Source organism: Andrena cerasifolii, chromosome 9, assembly GCF_050908995.1.
Source record: "Andrena cerasifolii isolate SP2316 chromosome 9, iyAndCera1_principal, whole genome shotgun sequence".
Lineage (NCBI taxonomy): Eukaryota > Metazoa > Arthropoda > Insecta > Hymenoptera > Andrenidae > Andrena > Andrena cerasifolii.
This window is the reverse complement of record NC_135126.1, coordinates 4,675,189-4,694,035: the sequence shown is the minus strand read 5'-3', so window position 1 is coordinate 4,694,035 and position 18,847 is coordinate 4,675,189. Positions and strand designations below refer to the sequence as shown.

At 42.0% G+C, this 18,847-nt stretch overlaps 2 protein-coding genes across 8 annotated transcripts in view; both read right to left on the bottom strand.

Moving 5' to 3' along the window:
* Positions 1-18,847, bottom strand: part of Rpl11 (ribosomal protein L11) — a 57,789-nt gene that overhangs the window by 20,138 nt on the left and 18,804 nt on the right. The window lies entirely within an intron of this gene.
* The window catches only part of Tfap-2 (transcription factor AP-2), a 225,496-nt gene continuing 217,074 nt past the window's right edge, over positions 10,426-18,847 (bottom strand). For 6 of the 7 annotated variants that reach the window (XM_076820675.1, XM_076820676.1, XM_076820677.1 and 3 more), the window contains 4 exons: positions 16,783-16,924; positions 16,344-16,515; positions 14,062-15,959; positions 10,426-13,559 (listed from right to left, as the gene is read on the bottom strand). In XM_076820675.1, the coding sequence (XP_076676790.1) occupies positions 15,822-15,959; positions 16,344-16,515; positions 16,783-16,924 (452 nt within the window). In that variant the 3' untranslated portion in view covers positions 10,426-13,559; positions 14,062-15,821. The remainder of the gene's footprint in view (positions 13,560-14,061; positions 15,960-16,343; positions 16,516-16,782; positions 16,925-18,847) is intronic. The other variant, XM_076820672.1, reaches the window with a different exon arrangement.

Here is an 18,847-nt window from a genome sequence, read left to right as displayed (position 1 = left end):
TAGCAAAGCACCGAAACAGAACATGAAATACACTTATTACACGTCCTCTGCAGAAAGCAGTTAGCAACAAACATTATGTATACAAAATTGTATTGAATGTTGAATTGGACTAGTGAAAATGCGCAGACTGGATGCGCGTGATTATTATGTGGTCGGCTCCTCGAAGTGACAGAAAATATAACCTAAATATATGCTATATGACAACAAATGTTTAGTGGCTATTTCAGCTTCAAAGGCATCGCCTTAAAGTTGCAAATAAGAGGCGCAGGCCTTTCAAGAGGCGTTCGAAAATTCTGCGTCTCTTCGTTAAACCGTCACTGTCTCGAAACATCTGCGCCACTTCTCGCTCTTTGATTTGCTCTCCGGAGACGTTACTTTGTGCCATCTCTTTCGACGGCATGTTCTCCTGTTACAAAGCCCAATTTTGTGCTTTCTGAAAATTTTTGCCAGATTTTGGCTCAGGTATCAGGAGAACATGAAGCGAAAAGAGGTATTCTGAATTTCAGCTTCGAAGGCATCTTCGATTCTCTCTCCGAAGGCATCTTCGATTCTCTCTCCGAAGGCATCTTCGATTCTCTCTCCGAAGGCGTTACTTAGTGCCACCTCTTTCGACATCATGTTATCCTGTTACGAAGCCCAATTTTGTGCTTTCTGAAAATTTTTGCCAGATTTTGGCTCAGGTATCAGGAGAACATGAAGCGAAAAGAGGTATTCTGAATTTCAGCTTCGAAGGCATCTTCGATTCTCTCTCCGAAGGCATCTTCGATTCTCTCTCCGAAGGCATCTTCGATTCTCTCTCCGAAGGCGTTACTTAGTGCCACCTCTTTCGACATCATGTTATCCTGTTACGAAGCCCAATTTTGTGCATTCTGAAAATTTTTGCCAGATTTTGGCTCAGGTATCAGGAGAACATGAAGCGAAAAGAGGTATTCTGAATTTCAGCTTCGAAGGCATCCTCGATTCTCTCTCCGAAGACATTACTTAGTGCCACCTCTTTCGACATCATGTTATCCTGTTACGAAGCCCAATTTTGTGCTTTCTGAAAATTTTTGCCAGATTTTGGCTCAGGTATCAGGAGAACATGAAGCGAAAAGAGGTATTCTGAATTTCAGCTTCGAAGGCATCTTCGATTCTCTCTCCGAAGGCGTTACTTAATGCCACCTCTTTCGACATCATGTTATCCTGGTACGAAGCCCAATTTTGTGCATTCTGAATATTTTTGCCAGATTTTGGCCCAGGTATCAGGAGAACATGAAGCGAAAAGAGGTATTCTGAATTTCAGCTTCGAAGGCATCCTCGATTCTCTCTCCGAAGACATTACTTAGTGCCACCTCTTTCGACATCATGTTATCCTGTTACGAAGCCCAATTTTGTGCTTTCTGAAAATTTTTGCCAGATTTTGGCTCAGGTATCAGGAGAACATGAAGCGAAAAGAGGTATTCTGAATTTCAGCTTCGAAGGCATCTTCGATTCTCTCTCCGAAGGCATCTTCGATTCTCTCTCCGAAGGCGTTACTTAGTGCCACCTCTTTCGACATCATGTTATCCTGTTACGAAGCCCAATTTTGTGCTTTCTGAAAATTTTCGCCAGATTTTGGCCCAGGTATCAGGAGAACATGAAGCGAAAAGAGGTATTCTGAATTTCAGCTTCGAAGGCATCCTCGATTCTCTCTCCGAAGACGTTACTTAGTGCCACCTCTTTCGACATCATGTTATCCTGTTACGAAGCCCAATTTTGTGCATTCTGAAAAGTTTTGCCAGATTTTGGCTCAGGTATCAGGAGAACATGAAGCGAAAAGAGGTATTCTGAATTTCAGCTTCGAAGGCATCCTCGATTCTCTCTCCGAAGACGTTACTTAATGCCACCTCTTTCGACATCATGTTATCCTGTTACGAAGCCCAATTTTGTGCATTCTGAAAAGTTTTGCCAGATTTTGGCTCAGGTATCAGGAGAACATGAAGCGAAAAGAGGTATTCTGAATTTCAGCTTCGAAGGCATCCTCGATTCTCTCTCCGAAGACGTTACTTAGTGCCACCTCTTTCGACATCATGTTATCCTGTTACGAAGCCCAATTTTGTGCATTCTGAAAATTTTTGCCAGATTTTGGCTCAGGTATCAGGAGAACATGAAGCGAAAAGAGGTATTCTGAATTTCAGCTTCGAAGGCATCCTCGATTCTCTCTCCGAAGACATTACTTAGTGCCACCTCTTTCGACATCATGTTATCCTGTTACGAAGCCCAATTTTGTGCTTTCTGAAAATTTTTGCCAGATTTTGGCTCAGGTATCAGGAGAACATGAAGCGAAAAGAGGTATTCTGAATTTCAGCTTCGAAGGCATCTTCGATTCTCTCTCCGAAGACGTTACTTAGTGCCACCTCTTTCGACATCATGTTATCCTGGTACGAAGCCCAATTTTGTGCATTCTGAAAATTTTTGCCAGATTTTGGCCCAGGTATCAGGAGAACATGAAGCGAAAGGAGGTATTCTGAATTTCAGCTTCGAAGGCGTCCTCGATTCTCTCTCCGAAGACGTTACTTAGTGCCACCTCTTTCGACATCATGTTATCCTGTTACGAAGCCCAATTTTGTGCATTCTGAAAATTTTTGCCAGATTTTGGCTCAGGTATCAGGAGAACATGAAGCGAAAAGAGGTATTCTGAATTTCAGCTTCGAAGGCATCCTCGATTCTCTCTCCGAAGACATTACTTAGTGCCACCTCTTTCGACATCATGTTATCCTGTTACGAAGCCCAATTTTTTGCTTTCTGAAAATTTTTGCCAGATTTTGGCTCAGGTATCAGGAGAACATGAAGCGAAAAGAGGTATTCTGAATTTCAGCTTCGAAGGCATCTTCGATTCTCTCTCCGAAGACGTTACTTAGTGCCACCTCTTTCGACATCATGTTATCCTGTTACGAAGTCCAATTTTGTGCTTTCTGAAAATTTTTGCCAGATTTTGGCTCAGGTATCAGGAGAACATGAAGCGAAAAGAGGTATTCTGAATTTCAGCTTCGAAGGCATCTTCGATTCTCTCTCCGAAGACGTTACTTAGTGCCACCTCTTTCGACATCATGTTCTCCTGTTACAAAGCCCAATTTTGTGCATTCTGAAAATTTTCCTCAGATTTTGGCCAATATATCAGGAGAACATGAAGTGGAAAGAGGTATACTAAATTTCAGCTTCAAAGGCATCGCCTTAAAGTAGCAAACAAGAGCTACGCCTTTCATGGGCCTTTAAACAGTTCTCGGTTAATGTGATGCTTTTGAAAGACTCGAAGCTTGTAATTTCTGAATAGTATTTCATGGGCACTAGTTGCAAAATTTTCTTCAATATCGACTTATTAACAAAGTAAATCTATGGTATTCTTAAGGAAATACCATAGATATTTGAAATTTGGATAGGAATATGTAAAAGGTATTTCTGAATAATAATACAGTTTGTTTTAAGTTTCTTTCTATATATTTGCATAAAAGGTCTTTACAGTGTTACAATAAAGTATAAGGTATATAATGTCACTATTTTCTTGTGATTACTATCAAGGTTTCCATCATTCCGTCGAAATATTCCGAAGTTAAAACCTGTAAGAAGAAAAATATTTTTAGTAACTTGACTTGTCTATTATTGAAAATGGGAGAAACGTTACAACATTCTGTCACGTATGAAAATATATTAGTAAAGGGAATAATTTTATTATGCAACATGTTGATTAAAATTAGTCGTTTTAGATTTTATATGTTTCCGGTAAGATTTAATATTAATTCCTACCACTCGTAGCACTGTAATCTTATTTTAGAATCAGTCGGTAACGTTGGGTGCGACACGAGCAGCGGCCAATTCAGCAACTACTTACTCTGAAACCTGTTAAAATGCTGTGCGTGTTTCGTGCTTGTATATGTGTGACATGTTTAGAGTTTAGAGTGTGCCGATGCGATGTAACTAATCTTACATACTGTAACTAGAGCGATTATTAATCGTGTATATTTCTGTTTTACAGGTAAGGAATTTTTACATAAAAGACGTTAAACCGGCTGCATTTTCGACTGTGTTCATTGATATGAGATTTGCACAAGATACTGCTTCAGCCGAATTACCCAGTTACACTTGTAACATTTCATTGTATTGCATTTCACTTATTTGAATAAATTGGAGCTAAGTGGTAAAAGAGTTTTTTTATTTAACGAGCACTACTTACTCCTTCCTATTCCAAATCACATATAAAAGACATGCTAAAAAGAACACCTAAAAAGATCCTTCCACGCAGAGTGGTTTTAAAAATCTTCGCATTAAAGCACTACTTTAAATATGCCATTCCCTACTCTCAAACTCTATCGACTTTCGTTCAAGGCTTCTAATTCTCTTCAGAGACATTACTTTGCGCTACCTCTTTCCACGTCATGTTATCCTGTTACGAAGCTTGATTTTAGAGATATCTAAAAATTTTCGCCAGATTTTGGCCCAGGTATCAGGAGAACATGGAGCGAAAAGAGGTATTCTGAATTTCAGCTTCGAAGGCATCCTCGATTCTCTCTCCGAAGACGTTACTTAGTGCCACCTCTTTCGACATCATGTTATCCTGTTACGAAGCCCAATTTTGCGCATTCTGAAAATTTTTGCCAGATTTTGGCTCGGGTATCAGGAGAACATGAAGCGAAAAGAGGTATTCTGAATTTCAGCTTCGAAGGCATCTTCGATTCTCCCTCCGAAGACGTTACTTAGTGCCACCTCTTTCGACATCATGTTATCCTGTTACGAAGCCCACTTTTGTGCTTTCTGAAAATTTTCGCCAGATTTTGGCACAGGTATCAGGAGAACATGAAGCGAAAAGAGGTATTCTGAATTTCAGCTTCGAAGGCATCCTCGATTCTCTCTCCGAAGACATTACTTAGTGCCACCTCTTTCGACATCATGTTATCCTGTTACGAAGCCCAATTTTGTGCATTCTGAAAATTTTTGCCAGATTTTGGCTCAGGTATCAGGAGAACATGAAGCGAAAAGAGGTATTCTGAATTTCAGCTTCGAAGGCATCTTCGATTCTCTCTCCGAAGACGTTACTTAGTGCCACCTCTTTCGACATCATGTCATCCTGTTACGAAGCCCAATTTTGTGCATTCTGAAAATTTTTGCCAGATTTTGGCTGAGGTATCAGGAGAACATGAAGCGAAAAGAGGTATTCTGAATTTCAGCTTCGAAGGCATCCTCGATTCTCTCTCCGAAGACGTTACTTAGTGCCACCTCTTTCGACATCATGTTATCCTGTTACGAAGCCCAATTTTGTGCATTCTGAAAATTTTTGCCAGATTTTGGCTCAGGTATCAGGAGAACATGAAGCGAAAAGAGGTATTCTGAATTTCAGCTTCGAAGGCATCTTCGATTCTCTCTCCGAAGACGTTACTTAGTGCCACCTCTTTCGACATCATGTCATCCTGTTACGAAGCCCAATTTTGTGCATTCTGAAAATTTTTGCCAGATTTTGGCTGAGGTATCAGGAGAACATGAAGCGAAAAGAGGTATTCTGAATTTCAGCTTCGAAGGCATCCTCGATTCTCTCTCCGAAGACGTTACTTAGTGCCACCTCTTTCGACATCATGTTATCCTGTTACGAAGCCCAATTTTGTGCATTCTGAAAATTTTTGCCAGATTTTGGCTCAGGTATCAGGAGAACATGAAGCGAAAAGAGGTATTCTGAATTTCAGCTTCGAAGGCATCTTCGATTCTCTCTCCGAAGACGTTACTTAGTGCCACCTCTTTCGACATCATGTTATCCTGTTACGAAGCCCAATTTTGTGCATTCTGAAAATTTTTGCCAGATTTTGGCTCAGGTATCAGGAGAACATGAAGCGAAAAGAGGTATTCTGAATTTCAGCTTCGAAGGCATCTTCGATTCTCTTTCCGAAGGCATCTTCGATTCTCTCTCCGAAGGCGTTACTTAGTGCCACCTCTTTCGACATCATGTTATCCTGTTACGAAGCCCAATTTTGTGCTTTCTGAAAATTTTCGCCAGATTTTGGCTCAGGTATCAGGAGAACATGAAGCGAAAAGAGGTATTCTGAATTTCAGCTTCGAAGGCATCTTCGATTCTCTCTCCGAAGGCATCTTCGATTCTCTCTCTGAAGGCGTTACTTAGTGCCACCTCTTTCGACATCATGTTATCCTGTTACGAAGCCCAATTTTGTGCTTTCTGAAAATTTTCGCCAGATTTTGGCCCAGGTATCAGGAGAACATGAAGCGAAAAGAGGTATTCTGAATTTCAGCTTCGAAGGCATCCTCGATTCTCTCTCCGAAGACGTTACTTAGTGCCACCTCTTTCGACATCATGTTATCCTGTTACGAAGCCCAATTTTGTGCATTCTGAAAATTTTTGCCAGATTTTGGCTCAGGTATCAGGAGAACATGAAGCGAAAAGAGGTATTTTGAATTTCAGCTTCGAAGGCATCCTCGATTCTCTCTCCGAAGACGTTACTTAGTGCCACCTCTTTCGACATCATGTTATCCTGTTATGAAGCCCAATTTTGTGCATTCTGAAAATTTTTGCCAGATTTTGGCTCAGGTATCAGGAGAACATGAAGCGAAAAGAGGTATTCTGAATTTCAGCTTCGAAGGCATCCTCGATTCTCTCTCCGAAGACGTTACTTAGTGCCACCTCTTTCGACATGATGTTATCCTGTTACGAAGCCCAATTTTGTGCATTCTGAAAATTTTTGCCAGATTTTGGCTCAGGTATCAGGAGAACATGAAGCGAAAAGAGGTATTCTGAATTTCAGCTTCGAAGGCATCTTCGATTCTCTCTCCGAAGACGTTACTTAGTGCCACCTCTTTCGACATCATGTTATCCTGTTACGAAGCCCAATTTTGTGCATTCTGAAAATTTTTGCCAGATTTTGGCTCAGGTATCAGGAGAACATGAAGCGAAAAGAGGTATTCTGAATTTCAGCTTCGAAGGCATCTTCGATTCTCTTTCCGAAGGCATCTTCGATTCTCTCTCCGAAGGCGTTACTTAGTGCCACCTCTTTCGACATCATGTTATCCTGTTACGAAGCCCAATTTTGTGCTTTCTGAAAATTTTCGCCAGATTTTGGCTCAGGTATCAGGAGAACATGAAGCGAAAAGAGGTATTCTGAATTTCAGCTTCGAAGGCATCTTCGATTCTCTCTCCGAAGGCATCTTCGATTCTCTCTCTGAAGGCGTTACTTAGTGCCACCTCTTTCGACATCATGTTATCCTGTTACGAAGCCCAATTTTGTGCTTTCTGAAAATTTTCGCCAGATTTTGGCCCAGGTATCAGGAGAACATGAAGCGAAAAGAGGTATTCTGAATTTCAGCTTCGAAGGCATCCTCGATTCTCTCTCCGAAGACGTTACTTAGTGCCACCTCTTTCGACATCATGTTATCCTGTTACGAAGCCCAATTTTGTGCATTCTGAAAAGTTTTGCCAGATTTTGGCTCAGGTATCAGGAGAACATGAAGCGAAAAGAGGTATTCTGAATTTCAGCTTCGAAGGTATCCTCGATTCTCTCTCCAAAGACGTTACTTAATGCCACCTCTTTCGACATCATGTTATCCTGTTACGAAGCCCAATTTTGTGCATTCTGAAAATTTTTGCCAGATTTTGGCTCAGGTATCAGGAGAACATGAAGCGAAAAGAGGTATTTTGAATTTCAGCTTCGAAGGCATCCTCGATTCTCTCTCCGAAGACGTTACTTAGTGCCACCTCTTTCGACATCATGTTATCCTGTTATGAAGCCCAATTTTGTGCATTCTGAAAATTTTTGCCAGATTTTGGCTCAGGTATCAGGAGAACATGAAGCGAAAAGAGGTATTCTGAATTTCAGCTTCGAAGGCATCCTCGATTCTCTCTCCGAAGACGTTACTTAGTGCCACCTCTTTCGACATCATGTTATCCTGTTACGAAGCCCAATTTTGTGCATTCTAAAAATTTTTGCCAGATTTTGGCCAATATATCAGGAGAACATGAAGTGGAAAGAGGTATACTAAAGGGTATAGCCGGTTAAGATGGTCAAATGTGCCCTTGAATCGAATTCGATTCACGATGAATCATTCGAAAGCTTATTAAAAAAGAAACATTTGTGGCAATTTTCCACTTCGTACCTCCACCCAGAGGGTAGTAAAGGGTAAAAATAGGATATCAGGTTTTTGCCGAATTTCTCCTATACTAGGGGATGAAAAATTTTGAAAAAAATCAGAGGCATTTCTGTTGTCAGTGCACATATTTTAGAATTGTTTCAGATTTTTTAATTGAAAAACCAAGCTGTGAAAAATATAAAACGCCAAAAAATGCTGAAAAATGCCGATTGTGTATCGAAGCCGGCTTGGCACTATAATTATATTTTTATTGTAAGTACGTATGATTGTTACTATTGTCCTGAATTTTTTTCAGATTTTTAAATTGAAAAACCAAGCTGTGAAAAATAAAAAACGCCAAAAAATGCTGAAAAATGCCGATTGTGTATCGAAGCAGGCTTGGCACTATAATTATATTTTTACTGTAAGCACGTATGATTGTTACTATTGTCCTGAATTTTTTTCAGATTTTTAAATTGAAAAACCAAGCTGTGAAAAATAAAAAACGCCAAAAAATGCTGAAAAATGCCGATTGTGTATCGAAGCAGGCTTGGCACTATAATTATATTTTTACTGTAAGTACGTATGATTGTTACTATTGTCCTGAATTTTTTTCAGATTTTTCAATTCGGTGCGCCGCAGTTAAAAAAATTAAAAACCGATTTTTTCGTCGTTTTTTTCGTGTCAGAGTAACTTATACGTCGAATTGCTTCATGAAATAAGTGTTTTATGCGATCTTCAATGTTTATGCGTACAGCAAAACATCATAGGAATTGAAGAAACTGAAAAAACCGAATCATTTGCCTTAAAGTTGCAAATAAGAGGCGCAGGCCTTTCAAAAGGCGTTCAAAAATTCTGCGTCTCTTTGTTAAACAGTCACTGTCTCGAAACATCTGCGCCACTTCTCGCTCTTTGATTTGCTCTCTGGAAACGTTACTGGATGAAAATAGTCTTGGAAAAATATAACAATAAATTAAAAAATTTTAAAGTCTTCCTATATCTACCGCGAATTACTTTTTTATTCCTGTTACTTTAAAAATAAATATAATATTGAAGTGAGATTATTTCCAGTATTATTCCTTTCATTCATTTTTATATAATATCATTCAGTATAGTATGTCCTTCTCTGTACTTGGTTACAATAGCATGTCCAACTTCCAAGCATTATTGTCGAGTTATTATTATAATTTTGCAGATTCTAACTTATACTACTAATTACATACTTTCAGTGATACCTATATTACAATAATGCAAAAAGTATTTATGTAATTATAAAGTACCATTGAATATTTGAACCTGTTTTTCTCAAAAACGCTAAAAGTGGACATACAATATGTGTGCACTAATTGTAAGCCATGTACAATAGGAAATTTTTTTTTAATGTAGGTTAGTCCGTTGTTCTAACTGCCTGAATTACTATGACATAAATACGACAGCGATTTCAAGTGATGTATATGTAACGATAAAAGCGTTAATTTAGTAAATGTATACAATTCCCAGCAGTTCCTATGTCAATGTATGCCTAAAATGAATATAACCTAACCTACAATCGTCCGAAAATGCATACATTGACTCCATCATGCTTTTATTGTGGCTCGTATATTCAGCTATCGCTCCAGTTTTGCTATGAATCCACGTTGGCAGTCCTCCCGAGTAGGCGCCATCTCGTATCTACTACCTCAACTAAATTTGTCACGTGACTTGCTATGTATTATCGCTAATATGGCGGAACTCTGATTTGGGAATGTAGTCACGATTTTTCGTTTTTCGTTCTTATATGAGCAGATTTTGGCCTAGGAGAGGTTCCATTCGAAAGAAGAAGATTCAATGCGGAGCGCTCTGCTCACCGTTTTAGTCACAAAACTCTTTTAGTGACCTAAAAATGCTTGGATTCTGCGGGTATATTTTGTCGACTTTTGCTTTACTTTAGACACTGATATTATTACATATCAACACAATCTCGTTGAACCATGAGCAGAGCGCTCCGCATTGAACCTTCCTCTTTCGGATGAGACCTTGCCCAGCCCCAAATCTGCTCATATAAGGACGAAAAACGAAAAATCCCGAACCCATGTTTCGGGCCAGATTGTGTCGGTATACAGCACGCTGCAGTACCCGTGTCTACCCCCTTAACATCGGTGATCTAACGAGAACTAGAGCATCTTACGTGGTATAGCCGTTAGCAAATTATTTCTTCCTAAATTTTTCAAATTCTCTGGCATTGGTACAAGCGGGAAATTGAAATGGGATTCAATTCAAATGCTAGATGGCGCGCCACGCAGCGCCACACTCTCCAGCGGCGCGCATTTTAAAGGGACATCAGGATCGTACCGAGCATAAGTTTCTAAATTGCTTAGAAACAATATTCTTATTTATTTATCACACACCAATATACAAAAATGAACTGTATAATCAATATCAGAATATAATATACTACGAAAATTCAAATATATTTAATAAAGATATATCTGAGTATCTTACAAGATTAGAATGATGCTTCAACGTGGAACAGAAAAAATTCTCTACAACATTCTTTGCAGTTGGCACAGAAATTCTGGTAGAAAACGTACTTTTCTACGGCCGCTCTAAGGGTTATAAATAAGTATTAATTTACGGGACCTTACGTCTAACGAGTCGCCTAAGTAGTCGTGAGTGAAAATAAGGGATCCAAGGTTCTGTCTCTTCATTTCTTTTGTCCCGCCTGCCTAACTGTTTCTCGCCTTTGTCTTTTGCCTAACTAATCTGACGGCGTTGGTCTGAAACTCGGTAACTCGGCGATCTACGCACCCCCGATTCCTCGTCCTCCGTTCGCCTCGTTCTTCGACAATAGCCGCGATTCGAGCGCAAGCAACGTCGCGAAGGAGAGGATCTCGGTGTTCGTCGCTGGGAGTAGAAGGTTTTTCGCCGCGATAATGTTCCGGTGACTAACGATAAGTCGCGGCTAGCACGGATTCTTTCGAACTTCGATTAGCGGTGTTCTATTTTAAAAAACGGAGCGTTATCCGGCGTCATCCACGACCACGCTCTAATACCTCGTTTCCTATGAAAAAACATGGAATGATAATAGTAATTTTTTTTTTTCCTTGTTATCGGTTTATATCCTTAGTAATATGTACGATTATATCACAAGAAAGATTCAAATACTCTGTACATAATATCCCGGAACGCGAGACGTTCGATCAGGTTTCTTAATCTTACATTTACATATGCCTAAGATTTAATTACAAAGTTAGATATGTCTCAGGTTCACCTGGTATTGTACTTCAACGCAATTTCCCATTAATCTCCGCTCTGCTTTCTCTCGCCCCCCCCCCCTCCGCCCGAACGGAGTGATCGAACACACTCGAGGACCCGAGACGTTCCTTTTCTCGCCCGATTCCTCGTTGCCTATAGTCCTATACGAGGTCCACGCGAGAAGAGCTCGTTACGCGCGCCTTTAAACCCTAACGCGACTACCCGATGCCCGTTCGATCCCGTTCCGTCGAGACACTCGCTTCTAATCGTTCGTTCTTACGTTTCTAACTCGATATCGTTTAATTGGCACATCTCAAATGGCAACTTTCGCATTGGCACGATTAAGTGATCCTCGGGAAATGATCCCTCCAGGCCTCACACCAGGGTTCGTCGACGCCGAAAGGCGCGGAACCATAGCTCCGGCTCTCCCCTCCTTCCGTCTCGAAAACGAAAACTCCGCGAACAGTTAAGATAACAACAAGGAAGAAAATATAGTCCCGCTGCGGTTAATCGCCCGACGGTGGTTCAATTAACGCGTTGGCTAATAGGAATCGCTAAGTTTCGCTTTTGTTCGTTGAGCGACGTTGACAAGTAGTTAACGCGACAGCCATAATGGTAATCATTACGATAGACGCGTGAAATTGGAGACAAACAGCCGATTAAAGTGTGCGTTTCATTTGTTCACGCGCCGTTTAAATGCGCGCCTGCCTCTTGCTCGTTCGCGATGCATGCCGAATTTGCGTAGGGCATATTCCGAAGCTACGAATCTATAAGATATGCTATTAGTTGACGAGAGTGTGAAGCAGATAAGACGCGTAATAAATCATTGAACGGCTTGAAAATTGCAATGTTGGGTAATAATGATCGCGTTCAGAATCTTAACACACATTCGTAAGCTGCGAGTAAATTATTGTTCAGGTGAAAAGAAACTGGAGTCTTCCTCTACGAAACACGTATTTCTAAAAGGTGGAGTAGCTGCGACAATGTTCGAGGAGAAATGAGATTTTTCCAGGCTGCATTCTGCTTCGATACTTTACAATATTGAACCACTTAACAAAAGGTCGTGCATGATTCGTAGAAGCGAGTACTTTTACGTGGCTGGTACGAAATGTTTTAAGATTCCGAAAGAAAATCCTGTATCCTTGCCAAATCACTAATTTCAAACGCCTGTTGCTCTTCTATATAGAAACATTTAGAACGTGGCATACATACTTCCAAGCAGCTATTCAACGAGAAAATGCAACATTTTTATTACGTAGATGAATCGTGAATATTAAAGTTTTCCGTGGAATAAAGTATCTCTTAATACGTATATAGAAAGCTGTACCTCGTATCATTAATCCTAATTGACTATACAAAATCATTGCAAAATCAGTGTCATGCTGAATTCGATTGCTTGCTCCGTTCTAAAAGCTGCGATGAATGGACATACCTCTGCAATGATGATAATTCGGCTATTCGTATCCACGTTTCGGTTTAAATAAAAAAAAGAAAACTTCGTCGGGTCCTAACGCAATAGATTACGATTCTAAATTAGTATTTTTTTAGCCTCGGACGGCTGCTGCGCGTTCTCACCGCGTGAATGTCACCGTTCCATTCGTTTTTCTTCGCGTGACATTGCTTAGCCTCGAATGAGATAGTAAAAGTCGGTATCTTAATGTAAAATTGCCGTAGAGATTCTTAGATGACGAAAGTCGTAGCAAAAGTAAAGTGTACAGTGATGGAATCCTCGACTGAGCCCGCATTGCAGTTAATATTACTAAATAAATCGTGTGTCTAAATAAATACTATACTCAGTAGTGCAAGCTCGAGCGTAACTCGTGATTCAATTGAAGGAAGAGCAATTAATTCCTCGTGCAAAACTCGGTAGGAAAGCACGAAATCGAAAGTTGAAAATATGTGAAAATATGCTGAGAAGAACGATACCGATTTCGATTATAAATCGGTATTCTGATCGGCCCGGCGGCGAATTATAGGAACCCAAATCCGATCTAAAGATTCTAAAGCATCGTGTCATCCCGACGAGTCGGTAAAAAGTGAGTTAAATTTGACAGTAGACCGGGAAGGCAAGTCAGTGCAAAACTGTACAAAGAATAAAACGATGAGAAAAATCACAGTTCTCCGACACCGTCGACTGAATTTTGTACGAGGGATCTGCCATTAAATCGTGCCACGGAGCACATGGTTACCTTCCATAACGTATCATGGATTGTACTGTTCAAGGACAAAAAACCGAGAAAAATAAATAACTAAGGTCGAAGCCAGATATATTAGCTGGTGAGTTTCGTGAGGGGTATTCTGCCACCGCACAGTTTGCCCGCCTCGGTGCTCCTTTCCTCAACGTTTTCTGACTCGCTCTCGCCTTCGCAGAACAAGAGTGAGCCAGAAGTGGCGGGGATAGTGCCAAGCTTTTGGCGTGTAGGCCAAACCGAGTTCTTAACGTAGAAATGCACACATCAGAATAGGTGTGCGTTAGCCCCGAAAAAAATTCAGGATCTTTATTGGTCAGAACATTGATTCTTTCTCGATAGCTTCATCTCGTATCGGTCTACGTATAACTGCGTAACGCAGCAACTATTACGTTAAGAATAAACAACAGCCACACAGTTACGTTCACGTTACCCCACCACACCCTTCGGGGGCCACGCAACTCCAACTGACAAATCCACGATCGTCAGGTGGTGGTGGTTGATTTCTCCTCGATCGCTGCCCGCGAAAACGAATTCACCGGCCTTTATATCTGGCTTCGACCTTAAGAAGCGTGATAAAAGCGTCCCAACAAACACTTGGAACGTGCAATTAAACGCGTTTACAGAGAAATCTGCAACTTCCAAAGCTGCGACGCCCATAAATATTCAGCGACTTGTTGCATACCGAATGCGCGCACGTAAATGGCAGTCGAGTTGTTCTACGCAGCGGACTCAGTCGACTGATAAACGTTGTTCGTTAAACGCTACCGAGCGGATTACATTTGCGGACGTTAAATTATAAGTTGCGCGCGGTACAGAGAGCAATATATCACTATGCTGACAATATTAATGCTTACGTAACGGCGTCATAATCGATGCTGCGCGTATATGCCGGGCGCTCAGTAATGAGCAAAGAATAACGATGCTTGAGCAATATAAATAGTCGACCCAAAAATTATACGGTGAAACAAGGCTGCCGTAAATTGCTTCTTCATTGTCGTACCGCGTGTACGCGTGTTCGCCAATTACATCGATCGATTCGCGATTTATAAGGGCACGAACTACCGAGAAACTCGAGTCCACTTTAGTCCATCCAATTCAATTTTACCACACTCTCAATTGATTTTCTACTCGAGGCTGGGGACGAACCTCTAAATTCTATCACTTACGTAAGACACCGAACTTAAGACCCGCGATTTTCACATACTTCCCACCCGTGCTCCATTCAGCTTCAAACGAAAACTCTCATCTCCGATTGCAGAAGTGCGATTACAGGGTTCGGTGGTCGGAATAAATTGCAAGCATTAATCGTAACAATTGCACAAACGTTTCGACCATCGTTGCCCCTGTCACAAACGGCGGTACACACGCGTACACATCCCCGCTTCGAGCGCACGCTCTGTTAACGTGCACGGGAGCCTACGAAAGGAAGCCGCGCAACGAAACCTTGCACTCTATACCGGTTCTACGACCGAGAATTCGTTAGAACGATCCCGTCGAATCGATCGATATAGTTCTTTCTTTCATCAGCCGCGGGTCGCGTTTCAAATGAACAGGCAGTGAGAGAACAAAGTTATTCCTATGTAAGTATGTATATCGTTACACGAGCACGCGTGTTTCATCGAGAAGTACGTAACAGGCGGATCGCTCTGTGAGCCAAGCGCGCCGAAGTCTCTTGGCGTTTCTCCGCTAAGCAGACGGGGGAATTAACTCCCGGCTGACGGGCACGGGGTCCATTTTGACCCATCTGGAAATACCTGCGCTGCTTACCAGAATTACTGTCTTAAGCAAATAAAAATCGTTGATCGTAGTCAGATGAGAATCTAATGTAAAATCGTACCCCAAGAATTGTACGAATGGAATTATATTTTGTGTCGAAATGGACTCCGTGCGCGTCATCGGCTGCTGAGCTATCCGCCGTCTAGGGGTTAAGTATCTCGGTGTCCCACTGCCAGCCGGTTTCGATTCGGCCAGGCGATTACCGAGGCCCTCGATGACTCTCGCTCGATTTCATCGACGACTGACGGCGATTGCACATTGTCTCGTTACTTGGTGTCATTTCATTTACCTAAAAAAAAAAACACTGTCGACCAGCCAACCTCGGCGAACACGGGACGCCCGCGCGTTGCTGTGCCGCACCAGTTCCCCATTGCTCCTCCGACGAGTGTGCGCCCGTTTCGTGGCTGCGCGGACGTGCGTGTCGTTTTCAGTGGTCCACCAGAAGCTGTCCGCGAGCGGGTATGCTCGCGGCTAAGCTCAGTTGTACGGCCACGAGTGCCTGATTGAAGTGACCACGTTCGAGGTAGGCGGGTCGTCCGGGCGTCACTTCTTCATGTCGTTCATCAACGTGCCGTCCTTGCTCTTGTTCGTGTCGAGGCTCGACTGCTGACTACTTGTCACGCCGCTCCCGTTGCCTGGGTACATCTTCTCCAGGTGGTTTAGGGACTCGCTTAGGAACTTCTGGAATGGACAAACCGGGATTTGCTTTTACATTGTTCATCTGGTGTGGTTATTCGCTCGAAGGGACTGCAGATGGTTCCGCGATTAGCCTACTCGTTAATTTGTTTAAGATAATAGCTATTAACACTATGGAAGTATAGTTCCAGTTAACTTTGGTTCAGCAGTTTCGGGGGCAGGGCCGGGTAAGAATCGGGAGGGTCTATATGCTTTCTGAAGTTTCTTCAACTCTAAAAGCTATCGGAATTACGTAAATTGTTCGAGGACTGACTAAAAGATACGTTTTAGCTGTGCGTTGCTCTCAAGGGGGTATTCGTTCGAAACTCTCGCTAAAGAATGCAACGCACACTGGTTTTTAAAAAAGCTCCCACTTGCACAATACCGTACCTGTATTGCCGTAAGAGCGGCTACAATCGCAGGACTTCCGAAACCATGTGATATGAGAGAGAAGTGCGTTAAATGTCTCTGTATGCTTGGGTCGAGGATGTGTTGCGGCCGTGTGTTGCACAGTGGTGATCTGTCTTGATTCAGCAGATCCATCAGCTCTTTGGTGATTTGTCTGAAATTACAACAGCCACTTTGAGTATTCTTCTCCTACGCTATAAGCTCAGGTTCTTAAAAGTCCCGATTCTTACGCTTCCAATTCCATGACTCTAGTTCGATAATTAATCCCCGCTCGATAAATACAGGAACGGGTGATTCGTCGAATCGTTTACCGTCCCGTTAACGTTGGAGCCCAACCATTAACCCGTATCGACCAGCGCGATCACGATTACCCGGATAAATTTCTTTCGCCATTGTTCGCGGCACGGAAATAAATTCTTACTTGGTGGCATGGAGAAGTTCTTTCCTCCTGTAGGAATCTTGCGGTTCACAATGCTGCCGGCTGAGGTATTCGGCAACTTGCTTCGCCGGGAATTCGGTTTCGCAAACATAGCCGAAGTCTCTGGCAAGGTGAATGGCTTCTCCTGAAACGAGAAATAAAAATACTTCGGTATAGGAACGGGGTTACGCAATCCTCGCTTGGAGATGCATGAATTTTTTGCAGGCCTATCTACGACCTAACGGAACTGGCCAAACGTCTTCCTCGCTTTGAAACCATACAAATTTAATTACCAATCGTACTCTAAACACGATCCTCTAACTTCTCCAATCCTTACGCCCGTTTCAATATATTCCGCGTACTCTGCAGCGAAGCAAGTCGATGTTTAGCAGTTAAAGGAGACGGGAAAGCAGCGTTTCTCTTCCAATCATCCTCCTGCCCGTAATTTTCACCCCACGGAGCTGACGCCAGCAGTCAGAGAATTCCTCCCCGTTTAAAATGAACGCGATGAACCCATTTCGCGCGTGCCAGTTACAAGATTGTTCTCTACCGGAGGAACGAACTAATTTACGATAATGAAACGGCATACGTGCTTTCTCTTCAGCGCGTGGTCTGTTTCTCCCCTTTCGGGACGGTTCCCTCCCTGCGTCACCTACGTTTCTCCGTTGCTCCCTGCTCGCCTCTCCTCGCCCAACCGCCGTCTCTCTTTCTCGCGATGATGATGATGGCAGGTAATTAGGTACCTACAAGCACGGTCTCGTGCAAGATGGAAGCAGACCCGCTGGGCGCTATTATCGACAACCGAGCAAAACCCACCCGCAGGCCGCCGGGTTTCGCCTACGAGACCGGGAACGGAGGCCCGAGCCACCTGCAGCTAACGAATTATCCAATTTCGCGGGCTGGCTCTACTGTTTCTTCCTTTCCGCGACAGGGGAAAGGCATGCAAAACGTCTGATAATTGTGGACACGGGCATCCCTTTTATTTCCCTTCGACAGTCGACTTCGAATGCTTCCAACCGTTTCAGTAGAATGAGTCGACGCCGTCAGACGTGGTAGGCGTGTGTGAAAGGGTGACGACCCTTACGCAGTCAAAGAAGGGCAAAATTTTAATAAAAATGTTGAATAACGAATAAAAGCTACGAAAATTATTCGGCGTCAAATACTCGATGGCAAATAAAGTTAAGGTTGTCTACAGTGAAAGTTAAAGTTGAGGAATTTATTCAACGCCCAAGTTGAAGCGCTCGAACAATAAAAAAAATTAACTTTGTTCATCGAATAATCTAGAGGTGAAGGGACTTTTATTCGATCCGTTATTTAAATAGTTTTTTATTAAGTTAATGCCCAAATCTGTGTATAGTACAGACATGGGAAAAAGTTACATATTTGACTATGATTTTTTGGCAGATATTTGATATCCAATAAGCTGTTAATAGATTTAACGAAGGCAGAGAGAAATTGCCACCCCTTCATTGGCTGGGGTAATCGATGGGACTCTTACTTTATCAGGAGGATAAAGAAGAATGAAAAAGTGTCTGATTATGGAAGAATAGTATGGCAAGAAGTAGCCCAAAATTTCGTTTCTTTCTTCAGTTTTATTATGTGGCAAAGCGATGCCTGCTGTACAGATGATCGAGTGTTTCTTCTCGCGGTTTGCACTGCGCGTACTTCACAACGTGCTTTCTTACCGCTACACACGTAATATCTGTTGTCTACGATGCGCCGCATAAATCGTATTCACCAGGCGTAATTATTGTTTAATGGTCGTCTTGTTAATATCCTTGCCGCCTAGGAATATTTTGCAACGAACGTTTCCATTCTAGTGTCTATTAAAAATGACGTAGCTTCATTTGTATGAAAGTCTTGTAGTCGATAATCACTTGCATAATTTAATAAATGCGCCGTTCTATCCGCGCCTTTCCCAGAAGTTTATTCGCAACGCAAAATTATTTGTGTGATAATGTTTATTTTCTTAGATACAAATTGCGTTCAAAGAGAAAATGCAATCATATGTTACAAGACATCGCTAATGCAAAGCAGTTTGAAACAATACGAAGTATGGAAAGATGGT